The following is a 16,624-nucleotide window of genomic DNA, read 5'->3' on the forward strand; positions in this document are numbered from 1 at the left end:
CGGAGCTTGCAGTGAGCTGAGATGGCACCACTGCACTCCAGCCTGGGTGACAGCGAGACTCCGTCTCAAAAAAATAAAAAAATAAATAAAAAAAAGAAAGTTACTAGAAATTATAAATACCTTTGAAACCTTCAATTGGTTGTGATGTGTCCCTTTAAGTTTTGTATGAGTGTCCTCAAAGTCAAGTCAGTCCAATGTCTTCAAGGAAAGTGAGTGCCCAGAGTCATGACAAGGAATGGAGAAACTCATCAGCTGGAGATCTGGGTCTGGCCAACAGGGCAACTTCTGGACTTTTCAGAAAAACTGAGAATCCGAGAGTTTCAAAGGATTTATTTGATTTCCCCACATGATCACAACCATGGTTTTACATTGATAGAGTCTGTTACCACTGACAAACAGAATGCAGATGAACACAAACGCACTCCTTCCCCCCCACAGGTACACAGTGGGGGTGCCAGGTTTCTTGTGAGGGAGGTGTCCCTTGAAGTCTCTGAACAGTCTGGGGATTCAGGACCTGATTCTAATTGCTTAAAACAACTCAGAGGCAAAAGTTATCTCCCAAGAGGAGACGCATGCTGTGTGCAGTCTCAACGTGACTGCACACGGAAGGGCGACGCGGATGCGTCTGACTGGAGGGCAGGCCTCCTCCCACTTGTCCTGTGCTCAGCACCCCCACCTCACCCTGCTCAGTGTTGCAATGCTGCCTTGACTATTGTTGTTATATAAAATACAAATGCACTCGTTTCTCAGGCAGGAAAGGTGATGATATTTTACAAGGAGAACTGTAAGACTGTGCGTGCTTACCTGCGGGCACAGAGCTTCCCGTGGAGCTGAGTGAACGCCCAGCATTAGCTGTGAACATCTGCTGTCTTTTCAGCTCATTGTTAAGAAAAACAAGAGGCTCGTGCCGCATGCAGTGTGTGAGGGAAACATCACTCTGCACTGGATGCTGAAGACGTTTTTAAGCAAGATGTGCACATCATATTAGCATGAACTTTATTTTTACATTGTTGTACAATTCATTGGTAAACTTAAAAAAATACAAATACATGATTTGATTGTTGTCCCAGGAAAGACTTTTGTCACATTGCCAGCTGTTTCCCTCAGCGTCTCCTGCTCCTGTCAGCAATTCTGTATGTAACTACAATAGTTTGTGTGACTTGAGAAAGGTGTGCCGAGGGCGTCCTCACAGTGAGAAGGGACCATGCAGACATCCTGGGGCCCTTGGCCTCCTTCTGCCTCCCCTCCTGTGGGATGTGATGACAGGACCCCGAAGCTATGGCAGTAACAGGTGGGGATCGAGAGGGGACAGTCCCATGAAAGACACACGGGGACACCAGCTCACTGGGAGCTTTTGCTTCCCAAACAAGATGTGGGCAGCATGACTCCAGCCTTCGGAATCCAACAATGTATCTTCCACAAACTTTTGATAAGCTTGCAAATAAAATAGGATGAAACCTCACTGGCCTGAAGGAGCACACAGTGTGGCTGGAAACCCCAGGAGGGGCTCAGTGGGCTCCAGCAGCTCCTTATGCAAGGCCCAGGCCTGCTGCCCAGCACAGCTCCAGGACACACCGAGGACAGCGCCAGAGGCTGGCAGCCCGAGGCTGTGGAGCTTGCAGGATGGCGATGGAGAGGGAGAGTTTCTGGAAAGCCCCTCCTGGGGTTTACTGTCTGTTCCTATTCATTAGTGCTGCCCTTCAGAAAGAGCAGTTCTATGCCAAATGGCCTGAATCTTTTCTGGAACAACCTAAAGGTTACAGTGAGACTGTCCCCTCGGCACAGAAGAGGGCGAGAAAAGCTGACATACTCAATATGTGATCGCTTTACTTCAACGATGTGTCTACGGTCACACCAATACATTTTGCAAATGTACAATCCGCAGAGTGCGGCCTCACAGCTGACACCGGATGACATGCAGCAGTTTAACGCTTCCAGGTCAGAACAACCTCCTCAAAACTGCGAGACAAAGAGTGCTTTAGGGAGCCTGGCTTTTAAAAAAGACCCAAGAATTGAGGAGTCGGGGACACCAGGGCGCTTCCCCCACAGCCTGGCCTGGACCCAATCACATGCTCCCATGCTGTTTCTTTCTGAGCAGACACCAAAGAAAGAAATGCCACACCGATGGGAGGACACAGGTGGGCAGGTTAAAGTCACACTTAATTTTAAAAAGGCTAAACTCTAGATTGCTGTATTTGCTCTCTGTGGAGATTAACAAAGTGCTTGGTTTGCAGATTTGCTGGTACGGTGATCTCAATGATATGAGCGAAGGGAGGGATGTGAGGAGGGAAATCAGCAAAACCCTGGCCAGCCAGCCAAGGTGACACACAGCCAGAGGGGGCTCCCCTCTCCTCCTGCCGTCCGGCCACGGCTCACCACGCTGTCCACCGAGCACACGGCCCCACGGCCCGCAGAGTCAGGCGTGAGCTTCGCCCTTTCTGAAAGGGCCTCCGCCTGGACAGGCGCCGGGGGGCAGTCCTCGGGTCCCATGGCTTAGGAGCACAGCACTGACGGCTGCAGTGGCTCGAAAGGCTGAAACTACAAAGTATGGCCCGTGGGTGACTTGGGCACAGACCCGCCACGTGCAGCGTCTGGCCCGGGGAGCGCATGGTGTCACCACAACACAGAAGCGACAAGAGCACAGCTGAGAGTCATGTGATGCCCTGGCAGCTCACTGGACCATGGGAAGGCAGCGGGGGCTCCGCCGGGCACTCGTCGGCTGGGGTCACACGGGCCACGGTGATGACACAGGGGTTCTGCTAGCACATGGCTACATGGAATTACGATGATCACTGCTACCACTCAGAAAACAAAACAGGAAACACACACACCGCCCTGGGTTGCTAAACGCTAAAGTCAACCTTCAGGTTCGAGAGTGGTTCCTGGTGAAAACACTCTCTGAGGGCTTCGGCCTGGTGTGGGTTGGAGGCGGGATGAGGAAGTTATGGTGTTGGGGAGACGAGGATGAGAGCTGGTCACTTTCATGTTGGAGATGAACACTTCTGCCGTGTATGGGTGCCCCTCTCGGAGGACTCTGAATGAGTGTGCATTAAATCATATGCGCGTAAAAGAAACATGGATCATGGAGATTCACAGTTATCGCAGCCATTAAAGTGTCTAAGAATCTGTGTAACCAATGTCCTAAGACAACCAGCTCGTAACCAGCTGTCCTGAGTTGCTACTGTAGAGTGTACTGCAGTTTAGCTATTTGCTTACCTGAAATAACACAGCATTATAATACTATTTATGATAGTATTCTGTTAATAAAATAAGGATTTATACAAAGCAATACTGGACTTTTTAAACAGTTAGATGCTATGTTACTTGGCACAGTTAGTAATGATTGTGTAAAGATTTTAGCCAGTCCTAGAGGGACTTCTTTGTATGAAAATATGAAGTATCTGAATTTGTTCCTAGCATTTAGGGTTTGGTCTACTGTCTCACACACCCAGCTAAGGTACTGTCTTCCTACTAGGTAAGTGGAGCTCCTTGTAAGGTGGGTATTGCTAATGTTGTGGACTGAAACGCCTGCCTTTCACACACAAGTACTACCTATACAGTATATATATATATATATTTATATATTTATATATTTATATTATATAAAGTTTACTTACGTATTTTCATCAACCATATCAGGTCTACTTAATTTTTTGCCCATTGTCAATAAAAGAGCAATAATGCAGCAAGTTTTGGGGTCTGTTTTGTCTCTGTTTTTGTATCTCATTTCTTCGTTTTCTAGGTTGGGTTTTCACAGGCATGTAAATTAGGGCACAGGGAGCTGAGAGCTGGAGTGGGGGAGGCAGTTCAACATCTACTTGGCTGGTGGCACCGTTTCAAGGCTGATGGTGTCTGAGGCCCACCCATCCCTCAGACTGAGGTGAGTGGAGCTCGGGGTGCCAACACTAAATTAAATCTGGACCTTTCTTCCACACAACACCAGCCCTATGGGCTCCTGGGGCTCCAGTTGGGCCGTGAGGGGAAGAGGGGAGAGATGGCAACAGAAGTGCCCCGGGTTTGGTGTGCGGCTGGCGACCCCCGGGCGTGCCCTGTGTGGTGTGCAGCTGTTTCAGGGAACCTGGGACACCTGCCCAGGCTGTCTACACAATTGTGCTGATGCCGCTGGGTTTGGCCTTGCTGCTGGTGGGGGGCGGCGGGGCAGGGGGCTGCCCATGGTGGTGCGCTGTGTGCCCCATGTGGGCCGCGGACAGCGGCGGGTGGCCGTGGGCGTGGGCCCCGTAGGCTGGGTGCCCCCCGTGGGGGCCGTGGTGGTACTGGTGTGCGTGCTGGATGTGCTGGGGCGGGTGGTGGTGGTGGTGATGGTGGTAGGGGGGTGGGTTCTGCTGCATGTGGCAGTACTGGGTGTGATGCCCATGCACAGGGGCCTGCGGCAGCCCCTCTGGGGGCCCCAGGTGGTGGCCAGCCACGGAGTGCTGCAGGTGGGGCAGGACCACCGGTGGGTGAGAGGGTGGCGGGGCTGGGGCTGAGGGCAGGTGGGCCTGGGGAGGGGGCTTCCCTCTCTTGCTCCCGAATAAGGAGCCCAGGAGGGAAGATGAGTTGGGCATAGTCTGGTGTGGGCGAGATGGACACTCTCGTGTTGATGTAGCTCTCCGGCGCATGTGAGGACTGCTAATGATGGACCCCTAAAAAGGAAATTCATAGAAATCAAAATTAAAAGATCTTCAAGCACTTAGGTCAGAATGTTTTTTTTTTTTTTTTTTTAAATGTAAAAATTCACCCACTGACTGCTAAGCTTTAGTTCAACTTGCTGGCCAGAGGGTGGGGCTGAGTGAAGCTGGACTGGGCCCCACCTCCTCTCACTACAGTGCAGGGCAGTTGGGGGTGACTGGCCTTGACCAAAGTCGGGGGTGAGGGCAGGGGAGGGGCCCGCCTCTCTGACTGCCGCAGCAGAAGTAGGACTTCCAGTCTCATTCTGACAAGTACTTTGGCCCTGGCAGCAGCCTGAGGTTTCAGATCGGAACCCCTGGGTTGGGATGTCTGTGCGCTGTGTGTGGCAAGTGCAGAGGGGCTGGTGTGCCTGGAAGAGGAGCTCTGCTCCTGCTGAAACAGGGCCCTCAGCTCTCCTGCTCCGCCCATGTGGGTCCTGAGGTCTCGGGGGAGGTGGTGACAGGGACAGGTGGGGCTCAGAAACCTTGTCCTCTGGGGGAATGGGCTGCCTAAGCATTTCACTGCAGCTGCCTACTGCAAACCAAACAAGGAAAAAGAAGGAAACAGAAAAAGATCTGCAAGCTGAGGTAGAGATGTGAACAGTAACACAGAGATGGCCGGAGGATGAGTGAAATATCATGAAATCCACACTGAATTTCTCTTTCTCTCAAGACACTCCTCCTCCCACAAGCTAAGCAATTCCATGGTGTCCTGCCGCAGACACACAGCAATCAAACTCCAAGAAGAAAGCGATGGGGATGGGTGGGCGTGGGAGTCAAGGGTTCAGCAAAAACATCCAACAGCAAGTGTGGAGGATGAGTGGGAGCCGGGTGGCCCGGGCGGGGGTGCCAGAAGCTGGGGATGGTCAACCATGCTCAGGGACCACAGGTGATGGGGTTAAGCAGAAACCAAAACACAAAATTCAGAACCACCCCCACTGTTCAGTCCAAAACAAGCGGTGAGAGGCATGGATATTTCTAGGCACACAGGAGAAGCTGACATGCACAGGGTCCCAGGCAGGCAGGGAGGGAGCGGGTGTCTGCGTCTCTGTGCAGCAGGGGAAGGAAGAGCAAAAAAACAAAAACAAAAACAAAAACAAAAAACCAAAAAAACAAAAACCAAAAAAAAAAAAAAAAAAACCCAAAAAACAAACAAACCAAAAAAACCAGGACAACAGATATGAACCGAGGACTGGGGAAGGCGACACAGGACAGCCAGCTGGACGGAGGCGCTTCCTACTTACTTCCACATTGCTCTCTAGCGATCCCGCACTGCTGCGACGCCCTCGCTTCCCTGCCCAGAACATGCAATACCAGAAGTTAGACGCGGACATGAGGCTGGGGGCGCTGCCTGCCTGGCGCCACGCTGCTGCCACGGAGCCTGCACCCCTGCTGGGAGTAGGCACAGGTGCCGGGCCCACCTGCCCGCAGGAGCCAGGTGTGAGGGGTCGGAGGAGGGGCTCAGTGGGGAAGCCAGCAGCAGTGCAGGAATGAATTTTCAAAATAAAGTTTTTGAAAAGCAAAAAAAAAAAAATTTTTTTTTTTTTTTTTCAAACCAGCCCCTATTTTATACTCCTTCTCCTGGACCAGCGGTCTGTTGAGAGGGGCCCTGGGGCTGAGGCATGTGGACAGGTGGGCTCGATGCCTCCAACTCGTGTGTTCACCCCTGACTCGGGTGAATGGGGAGGGGCGAGGGCAGCTTCTCCATAGCCGCAAACAGCATGGCAGGTCCTGCATGCCCACCTTCAGTGACTGCCGTATATATGTGTATATCCGCACACACACATATATGCCCCCACCTCCTCGGCAGGACGAGCACTGAGGGTGAAGAGGAAACAACTTCATATCCCCGCTTCCTCCCGGCTGCCCGCAGGAGCTCAGTTTTGGTTTGTGCAGTGCCCTGGCCAGGGGCAGGAGACAGGGTTGGGGGCTGCTGGAAACCACCTTCCAGCTTGGGATTCCTCTGCTTGGCACCATTCCCCAAGGGGCCACAAAGCCTTCCCTAAGCCAGGAGGTCTCTGCCAGCATCTTCATCACGCCCCAGTGCAGGGCACACAGTAGGCACTCGGTGTGCGGGGTCCATCAAAGCAAGGCCGGGTCTTCCTCTTGGCTCCGGGTGCCTAGGGCCCAGCCCGGCCCCGCCCAGCCTCCACAGTCCCTCCTGAGGATTTCTCCGTGGATTTTTGAGGAACACCAAGCCTGGAGCATGACAGGGGCCTGGCCTTAGGGGCCAGCCTGGGCTCTGGGAGTGGGGATGGGAAAAGGGAGGGAGAAACAGCCCTCCCCACTTGACATTCTTGAAGCTTCCATCTGGGCAGCATCGCCATGTGTTCAGCACCGCGCTGGACATGTCAACCCTATACGCGCCACTGTGTCCGTGTCAGAGAGGGGGACGCTGAGGCCCAATTCTCACAGGCAGCAGGGTTCACACCCAGACCTTCGCACCCGGCCGCCTCTAAGGCTGGATAACTTGGCCACGCTGCCTTCAGAGCTGGACCCCAGGCCCGGTTGGGCCCAGGACCCTAGGAGAAGGAAGCAACTGCTGGGCCTCCCCACTGTGCCCCGTCCCCAGCCTCTGGGAAAGTTACTGCACCTCCCAGCTAGCCCAGGGCCACCAGCCAGTGACAGGTGGTGGGAGTGCTGTGGGCTTCGAGCCTCCCCGTGCCCTCTGAGTGTGCTGGGCTGTGCTTTGGCATGGCTTCAGCCTGGGCATCGCCACACAGACTCAGGGGAGTCCAGTCCCTCTGCCTTGCCTGCTGACCCCAAACCGGAGGCCCAGGTGGGAGCTGGGGTCAGCAGAAGGCCTTGAGTGGCTCTGGCTTGTGTGATGTGGCCCTCAGAGACCACTATGGGGAAAGGGCCACACAGCACATCAGGGCAAGAGGGCTTGACACCAGTTGCTGAGGACCTAGGACAGCCAAGTAGGACCCTGGCCCTAATTCTCAGCCAGAAGAAAGAGGAGGCTCACATTTCCTCATTTTTCAGCCAGTGTGGGAAGAGGGGCTGACCTTTCTTCCCTTCCTGCCCAACACAGTGGTCCAGGGACATGGAGCAAAGTAGAGTCCAGCCTCCCAGGACATGGCCTCCCTCCTCCACCCTCCTCTTGGGTGGCCACAGCCATCAGACACTCAGGACACTGTGGCGCCACGTGGAAATGTGGAGGGACAGAGCGCCACTGTCTCTAGGGTTTTCAAATCAGCTCTCTAGCCCACTCCTCTAAGGCCTGGGACTCCTCTGGCTGACTAAAAACCAGGGGCAGAGGGGAGATGGCCTCCCCTGCCTGTATCTGGCAACTCCTTTTGGCTAGCCTATAGCTTCTGACACGACCTGGGCCAGGCCTGAAGGCTGGGGTTGGGGGTCCACACAATGTCCCCACCTGGAGTTAAACACGGTCCTCCTTACCCTGCTCAACTTGGGCGAACACTTAGGAGTTCTTTACTTGGCTGTTTTGGAGTGATGCTGAATGTCTTACAATCCACTTTCTCAATGTCTCAGGTCAGCAAGAGATGCAGGGTGATCCCAGGGCTCCCTCTGTGCTGAATCCCAGAGCCCTGTGCTCACAGGTATACCCACAACCATAACTGCCCATAGCAATCCCTGCAGACATCCCATGCATACGCAGCCTCCCACACCTGCCCAGGTTTACAGGCTGATGAAGTCAGGCAGGCCAGAATAGTGGCTCACGCCACACGTGTGCGGATCAGGCCAAGCCAGCCCTGGGCAGGGTCTGGAGGGACTTGGAACCATTTTTCTTGAAGGGCTCCCAGGATGGTTCTTCACAACTTTTGCAGCTTCCTCAGAGTCAGGGCAGGACGTCACATGGCAGTACTCTCCTGCCCACCGGATACTCGTCCTGTGACCCTCAACAATGCTGCAGCCGAGCTGGTGGCCTTGCTCAGTGTCAATGACCACAACAGAAATGATAGCTACGCACACTTGGCTGGCGCTGCCTGAGCCAGGCACGCCTGAAAGGCTTTCCATGCGCTGACTCCCTCGCTGCAGCTGGGGAAACAGGCCCACAGGGTCTGAGAGCTAGAGAGGGCAGGCGGAGGTGGGGGATGAGCTCAGGCTGTCTGACTCTGGCATCTGCATGCTGCACCATGTTCTCTGCTGGGCCTGACATGGTGGGGAGGGATGTGGCCAGGGCAAGAGGAAGCACCACCCTCTCTGGGCCCTGGCCCGCTTCACACATGGCAGCGGTGCTGCTCTGTCCACCCACCACTGCTGGCTGTCACTGCTCCTCTGGAACAGGACATGGAGACTGTTGCAGGCAGGTCCTCTCTGTAAGGACTCAGAGCTGGGCAGCTTGGCCAGGGAGGGGCAGGAGGGGCACTGGGGGCCGCTGGTCAATGTCCACCACCACTCGGTTGATCCCTGTTCCCACAGTCCTTGCTGGGTCCTTGGTCTCGGGTCAGCAGGGCTCTTGTGCCGCTGGAATGAGGACCGGGTGGGGAGTCTTGGCCCAAGGAAGACCAGGGCTGAGACACCAGGCAATGCACTGTGGTGTGGCCGGTGCTAGTCCCCTTCCCTCTAACCCTTGGCATGATAGAGGCTTCTGGAGGCTCCTGAGGATGGGTTCCTTCGGGCACCATCTACGGCTACTTCATCAGTCCCCTGGCTTCATGTCTGTGGTATGTCCTCTCCTGGATGGATATCAAGTGCAGACCTGGGACAGCTCTCTCAGGGTTTCCTGCTTTGGGAGCAGTGACGTGCCAACCATGGAGGGGACACTGTCCTGCGGGCCTGCCTCTTCCACAAGCTCATCGTGGTGTTTCGGGCTCAGTGCTGTGAGGGCTGTGGTGAGTGAGGTGGGGCCATGCTGCCGCTGGGGAGCTTGCAGCCCCGACCTGGTCCAGAGCATGACATCTGACCTCTCCTGCTGCCAGCCCTGCCCCTCCCCAGGAAGGCTGCTAGCACCCGCCTGTTCCGATGGGAGATCACAGGTGGCCTGTCCCCAGCCTGGGGTCTCGGCAGCTGCCTGGACTCAAACCCTACCTCACTTCACCCCCAAACTTTTCTGGGTACGGGGGGGTCTCTGAGATCCGTTCCTGCTTTTGTTTCAATGGTAGGCCCAGGGCGGGGTCTCAGTCCCTATTGTCCTTCTGAGCTCAGAATTCCTAAATGACAACAGCAATCGTCACACTACATGAAAGCAGCTGGCCCTGGGCTCACCCCTCACATGAACGTGGGCCCGGCACATGGCTGTCCGACCCCCAAGCTCTGTAGAGGGTGGACGGCTGGGGTCCTGATCTCTGGGCCCTGGGGTGGATGTGGCTCAAGGGCCTCGGTTCTGGCAGAACCGCTGCTGCCTGAGAGGGGCTGGACAGCTTCATCAGGGGAGGGAGAGGGCAGGGCCCGCCACACTGCACAAACTCAAACAGAGGTCCCGGCCCACAGCCTGCAGAGGCCCAAAGCAGTCCAGTGACATTTAGCTGTGCTTCACAAGGCCACTGGGAAAACCAGTGGTTCTCAACCAGGGGTGATTCTGCCCCCCAGGGGACACCTGGCAATTTCTGGAGACATCAGTGACTGTCATGACAGGGAAGATATTACCGGCAACCAGTAGTAGAGGCCAGGAATGAGGATAAACATCTTGCCAAGCCCGGGATGGCCGCCCAGCAAGGAGTCACTTGGCCCAAAATGTCAATCAAGCCGAGGTTGAGAAGCCCTGGGTTCAACCCTCATGCTGGCAACTGGCAATGATTTTCTGATTTTTTTTACTATGGCAAATAATAATAATAATAATAATAATAATAATAATAATAATGACAAAACGAAAACAAAGGAAAAAATCCAACTTAAAAAAAAGGGCAGACTCCAAAGGGCCTGAGAGGGACTTAGCTGAGGGAGGCAAGGCTGCTGATGGGCAGGTGCAGGAGGGAGTCCTGAGGCGGGGCAGGTGGGGCAGGCAACCCCAGGAAGGGGGTCTTCCCAAAAGAGGCACACCAGGCTCCTAGGGCAGACCTGCGCGAGACAAGCTGGGCCATTGCAGCCCCAGGCAGCCCCCGGGGACCCTTCCAGGAGAAGCTCACTGACTGGTGGACAGGCTGATGGGCTGAGGGTGGGTATGACACCCTCCTGTACACTCCTCGAGCAGCAACACAGGCTGCAGCGGCAAGAGCAGGCACCCATCGGCCGGCCCATGCCTCTTGTCTCTCCTGCTCCACGAGGGAGAGGCTAGGCCAAGGCTGCTGGCAAAAGCCCCCGAGCCTTGCTGCTCACAGTGCCCCACCCCCAGGAATGCAGGCGGTTTCAGGGGTGCTGCTTGCTTGGGGGTGAAACAGCTGGCAGCAAATTAAACACACACAGAAACAAAGAAACAATCACAACATCACAGTTCCCACCAGGGCTTTCCCGGACCCCGGAGCCAGCCCTGGCCGCTGCTCAATGACCTCTGGGCTGGACGAGGCCCGGGTTTCCCAGGAGAGGAGGCCCCGCAGGGAAAGCAAGACCGGGGACAGTGGGCAAGGGGGCGCCAGACAGCTTAGAGGGTTCCGCGCAAGTTCATTCATCAGCATGAAGCACAGGGACGCGGCCACACAAAGAGCACGGGACACAGCCGCCGGCTCACTCCGGGCTAGAGCGACTTCCCAAATCAATAAACGAGTAAATAAAACCCCTGGAAGAAGAAAGGGAAAATGGGGATGACTTCCCCAGCTAATTCGTATACAACGCCTTTCTTTTTCACAATTTGGTCCTGTTTTCCTGTATCTTTTTGGGATGCCCTTTCCGTGCTGTCAGACACTGCTCTGCTTTGGTGGAGGTCAGGGGAAATGCCACACTGGCCTCGCCGCAGGCCCCGCCCCGCGTGATGCATGCCCCGAATGCAGACGCCCTGCCTCGGTCTTGCATGCGCTGGGCTAGGAAGGTGGTTCTAGGCCAAGCTCTTACCAGCTTCCGAGAGGTCCCGCAGGGAGCTGCTGAGGGCACTGCGCTTGAGGCCCTCGCCGCTGGCGTAGCTGTCGTCCAGGCAGGCCCGGCTCAGAGTTCCATTGCCCGACTCCTTTTTGAGGCTGGAGCACTGGGACATGCTGGGCCGCACAACGCCTTTCTGCTTCTCAAGCTCCGCTGGAACAGAGAGGGTGAGTGGCCTGATGAGAGGAGCACAGCCTAGAGTGGGTGCGAGACGGGGCCTTCTGCTTGGAGCTAGCACTGTCCTGAGCCACCATCTGCCTTGAATGGGGAAGGGTTGTTTCTGGGAAAGAGGGTGTGATGGCCACCCTGGACAAAAGAGCAGAAAGGAGATCCCAGGAGGAAGGCTAGGGAGGCCAGAGGGCCTTGTGACCTGCAGGAATGACAGTCACCTTCCAGGCTCGGGGGTGGACAGGGAGGCACAGACTTGCCTAGGTCTGGGAGATGAGTAAGGATTAGCCAGGGCCTTCCACAGAGGGGGCAGCAGTAGGGAGTCCCATGTGCCTCCAGGGAGTAGACCTGCAGCCAAGGATGGCCTTGGCTGTGTGACCCATCAGTGGGTTGAGCCTGACGCAGAAGACGACGAGGTGCAGAAAGGCCAGCTGGGAACTCTGCAGGCTCTTGTGCACGGGGTGACCAGAGAGCCAGAGTCTTTTTGTTTGTTTGTTTGTTTGTTTTAGAAGGAGTCTCAGTCTGTCGCCCAGGTTGGAGTGCAGTGGCGCGATCTCGGCTCACTGCAAGCTCCGCCTCCCGGGTTCACGCGATTCTCCTGCCTCAGCCTCCCGAGTAGCTGGGACCACAGGCGCCCGCCACCATGCCCGGCTAATTTTTTGTATTTTTTAAGTAGAGACAGGGTTTCACCGTGTTAGCCAGGATGGCCTCGATCTCCTGACCTCGTGATCCACCCGTCTCGGCCTCCCAAAGTGCTGGGATTACAGGCTTGAGCCACCGCACCCGGCTGAGAGCCAGAGTCTTTTGCTGGACATATGACAGGCAACAGGTAGGGCGGGTCCTGGATTGGACCCCCTCTGTGCCTCCTGCAGCCTGGGCACACAGACTGCCCCATCACGTGGCCATAGGGAAGGTCAGAAAAGACTGAGGGACATCTCATCTCTTTGGGCTCAGGAGAAGTCACTGCCCTGACATGGGGAGGCAAGTGCCAGTGGCCAGCAAGTTTCGGCCTTCTGTCCACAAGCCCTGGTACTCACACTCTATCCTGTGCTTCTCCATCTCTTGGACTTCCGCAATGGACTCCCGCAGGTCATCAGTGAATTTCTTCCGGTCTTGAGGGTTGGGGGCGTTGAAGTTTATTAACACTTTGATGTCTGCTCCGGGGACAGATGAAGTGAGCCGGATGCCATTGGGGTAGTCTGCAAAAGGGAACGAGAGGGGAGGAGGCCCACGGGTCTCAGTGTGTTCTCTGCAACCTTCTCTCTGGTCAGGAAACAATGGTAGGGCTGAGTTGTGCGTGAGCCTGGGATAAGTGCCCGGAGTCCAGCCTCAGCAGTGGCAGGCTGCAGGGGTACAGAGCAACCTCATCTCCCAACTTGGGAAAGATGGTCTGTGTTGCTCCACATGTGACTTGGGGACAAAAGTGGCTGAGCTCACGGGAGGCTGCTGGGGCCACCATTCTTCCCCAATCTTAAGGTGGTGGAGACCAGGCCCTTGACTTCCAGGTCCTTGGGCACTCTGCCAGGTGCGGAATCCTGGAGGAGGACAGAGGTTGCGTCCTGAGAAGGGTGGGGGTCTTCTCTAATCATTTCAGTTCTGGACAACAGTGAGGGCCATATTATCCCAAATGGCCTGTGGCCCACAACTCCCATGGGGTGCACTATGGGCACTCCACAGCCAAGGAACCCTGTGCCCAGACCTGCCTGGTGCCACCTCCTGGCTTTCAGGGTCCCTGGGGCTTTGATCTCTTGTCAGTGCTGCTCCTGCAGTGGGAGTCACTGACAAAGCATCAGCCACTGGATGCTTGAAGGTTCTTGGACCAAGCATTAATCCCACCTTGGCTCAGACCAGGTGGGCCAGGTGGACCTGTGGGCAGCTGAAGAGTGCTCCTGTGTGCATATGTGTGCACATGTGTGTACATGCAGCCCATTACTGCCACATGGGAACATGTGCCTAGTGACACCAAACCTTCTGATTTTTACAATATCTACATTTTGATGTGGAGACTGGTTCAGCAAATTTTTAAAAAATATGCAAACCATATAAAACATAACTGAGCTGGGCCTGCCTCCAAGGCTGCCAGTTTGAGATCCCTGGCATGACAGCATCTCCTACAGAAGCTGCAGGCTTAGCTCTTGCCAGCACCCAGCGTCCAGGATCTAAGGCCAAGCCCTGGGACCACAGACATGATCCAGGTGCAGCCTCTGCCCTGACGGTCCACAGTGGTCCTGGCCCCCTGCTGGGAGCTTTGCTGCCAGGATCTCACTAAGTTCCCACCCCAGCCCTGGGGGGCAGGGGTCAATGACACCATCTCAGAGAGTGGGCTACTGCTGGTCAGGACAATGTGGGGATGGCACTGGTCTCCCCTGGGACCAAGGTAAGCCATGACTTGCAGCCTGCGATGGACAGGAATGGCAGGAGGTGCGGAGGCAGCCAGGGCAGGCACGCCGTGCTCCTTGTTGGGCACATGGGGAGCAGGGCATACAGGGAGTACAGGGGCTCCTGCCAGGCTGTCCCTGGTCCCACTGAAGATGGAAGGGGACAGACAGTCCCAGAGCTAGGCGCAAGGCCTGTGGTTTTGGATGGTCCAGCTGTGGGTCCCTGACACTATTCTAACCTGCAGATGGAAGGCTGATTAGACAGACAGTGACGCCTAGTTCTGAGAGGACAAGGGACCCCTACTGCTAAAGCAGGGACACTCAGCTTCTTTCCCTAGGACACTCCAGGTGGCCCCTTGCTCCCCAGCCCAGGAGGGCTGGCTCAGCCTCCAATAAGGAAGGGGCAAAGGAGGGGGAAGAGAAGCCGTGGAGAGCGAAAGGAGCAAGGTAAAATGGAAGCCAGTGGGGTGCTGCAGGTGTGAGCCCCTCAAACTCCCAGGCCCCCAGGCCTTACCCAGTGCCTTCCAGCAGGACATCAAAATTAACCCTTGCAAAGCACTGTGTTCCGGCAGCTATGATAGGGGCCCTGTCGCAGGCACTACTTTATGACCCAGGAAACAGAGGCCAGTGGGGTTGCAGAGCCAGGCCACACAGCAGTTGAGCCAGAGCTGGGATCTGACCTAGGCTGAGGGGCTCAGCTCTTCACTTCCATGGACACTCAGGGGTTGCTGTTGCCTGTGTCCTGGGCCATGTTTGCATATCACCTATACGATTTAATGTTTTTCTGTCAACATTTTATTTAAATAAATGTATTTCTGCCATAAATTTAAAAATCTTATCACTGCAAGAAGTGAAGTACCAGTAATTACATCAGGCTCAACTGACTGATGGGTCTGTTGAGGGTCTGTGCCCACTGCTCACCAGAGCTCCTAGCTGCAATCTGCTCTCTGGGGATAAAACAGGGGTGAGTGTAGAAGCCCCCACAGGGTTCTGTCCTCGAAGCAGCCAGGAGAAAGAGCGTAAGCTGGGACGTGCGCTCTTCTAGGCAGGCCCTGGGGCAGACTTACACTGGTTCTCGAAGAGCAGGACCTGCATGCCGTACAAGGAGAAGGACTGTCGGAAGCTGTACGTCACCGAGTTCTTCTTCTTCTGGAAGATCTTGGTGACCTGGAGGCAGCCAGAGACAGAGCTGAGCTGCAGTGCCTTGGCGGGCAGTGACTATGTGCAACCTCTGGCCAGAGGACCCTCCTGGAGTTCAAAGTCAGGAGGACAGGGACAAGCCCACGTTGGGGGAGGGCACGGCCTTCTACTCCAAGACTCGGACGACGGTTCCTGTCCCTGCAAGCCCGATGCCATCTTGGCTGGCAACAAAGTCCCACAACCTGGCACAGAGGCGGTAGGCACTTCACAGCACGGAGCCCCCTCAAGTGCCTTCTCACAGCCAGGTGAGGTGTACACACCTGAGGCTTGCTACCTTGAGGGGCAAGAATGGACAGGTGGCGCTCAGCAGCACTGACCTTGAGAAGAAGCCATGGCTTCCTCTCTCGGGAACAGCTAGAGTGTGAAGCTATGCCTGGTGACGGCCCGCAGGGAGACTGGCCCCTGGGCTAGCGATGTGATCCCTGAACCCCTGCTGGCCCGCCACGGTCCTTGGCTGCTATCCTGGTCTGCAGTAAGGAAAGGAACTTTCCAGTGTGGCAGCCAAAGGCTGGGCTGGGAGGGGAGAGGGGAGCTCACACCTCTCCGGTCTCTAGGGCATGCCAAGCACCATGTAAGGGTCTTAGGTACAGGACCTCACTGGACCCCCGCCACCTTCTGAGAGATTCATCTTACAGAGGAGGAAACTGAGGCTCAGAGATGTGAAGGGATTCGCTCAAGGTCAGAAGTTCTTCATAAAGGATTTGAACCTACAGGTCTGATTTCAACATCAGTGGTCAGAGAAGGGTAGCCAGTCTTCATACGCAATCAAGAACATGGGCATCTTTGGCAAGAAAGCCCGTGGCATGGTATAGAAATCCAAAGGACAAACTCTCCCTTCTCTCTGCAGTTCTGCCCCCATCTGGCCAGCATCCATATCACCTTTTTTTCTGGCAAGAGCGCCCCAGTTTCCTTTTGGGGAAACCTCCAGCCCTTATTTCCTTCAGTCCATAGGTCTTGAGGGGACCAGCTCAGGGTTCCAGGAGGTGGGGCTTGGGACCCAGGTCTAACCAATCAGAAAGCGCTGCACCTGCCTGGCCTGGAGTGGCTTAGGGAGGGATGTGCAGCAACAAGCACTAACTCTGCAACCTCTGCTCAGTCTAAGAAGAGAATTCTACAGTTGCTCAGCAGACAGGATCAGGTCTGAAGCTGCTGGGGCCACATTCCCTTCCTGGACAGAGCCTGCCTGAGGAAGGGGCCTGCCCGAGGAAGCGTCACACAAGGTACAGGTGCAGACAGCACACAGGAGTGCTGCTGACATTGGCAGAGGCTCTGGAAAGAGCTGGCACTAAAGCCAAA

At 55.5% G+C, this 16,624-nt stretch overlaps 2 protein-coding genes across 12 annotated transcripts in view; both read right to left on the reverse strand.

Annotated features, from left to right (window-relative positions):
* Positions 1-16,624, reverse strand: part of RPL32 (ribosomal protein L32) — a 93,474-nt gene that overhangs the window by 62,263 nt on the left and 14,587 nt on the right. The gene's annotated exons all lie outside the window — the stretch shown is intronic.
* The window catches only part of IQSEC1 (IQ motif and Sec7 domain ArfGEF 1), a 387,620-nt gene continuing 371,311 nt past the window's right edge, over positions 316-16,624 (reverse strand). For 8 of the 11 annotated variants that reach the window (XM_050781445.1, XM_050781449.1, XM_050781446.1 and 5 more), the window contains 5 exons: positions 15,196-15,295; positions 12,788-12,949; positions 11,559-11,735; positions 5,912-5,961; positions 316-4,643 (listed from right to left, as the gene is read on the reverse strand). In XM_050781445.1, the coding sequence (XP_050637402.1) occupies positions 4,101-4,643; positions 5,912-5,961; positions 11,559-11,735; positions 12,788-12,949; positions 15,196-15,295 (1,032 nt within the window). In that variant the 3' untranslated portion in view covers positions 316-4,100. The remainder of the gene's footprint in view (positions 4,644-5,911; positions 5,962-11,558; positions 11,736-12,787; positions 12,950-15,195; positions 15,296-16,624) is intronic. The other 3 variants (XM_050781450.1, XM_050781454.1, XM_050781451.1) reach the window with 2 other exon arrangements.

This window comes from Macaca thibetana, chromosome 2, assembly GCF_024542745.1.
Source record: "Macaca thibetana thibetana isolate TM-01 chromosome 2, ASM2454274v1, whole genome shotgun sequence".
In the NCBI taxonomy this organism is placed as follows: domain Eukaryota; kingdom Metazoa; phylum Chordata; class Mammalia; order Primates; family Cercopithecidae; genus Macaca; species Macaca thibetana.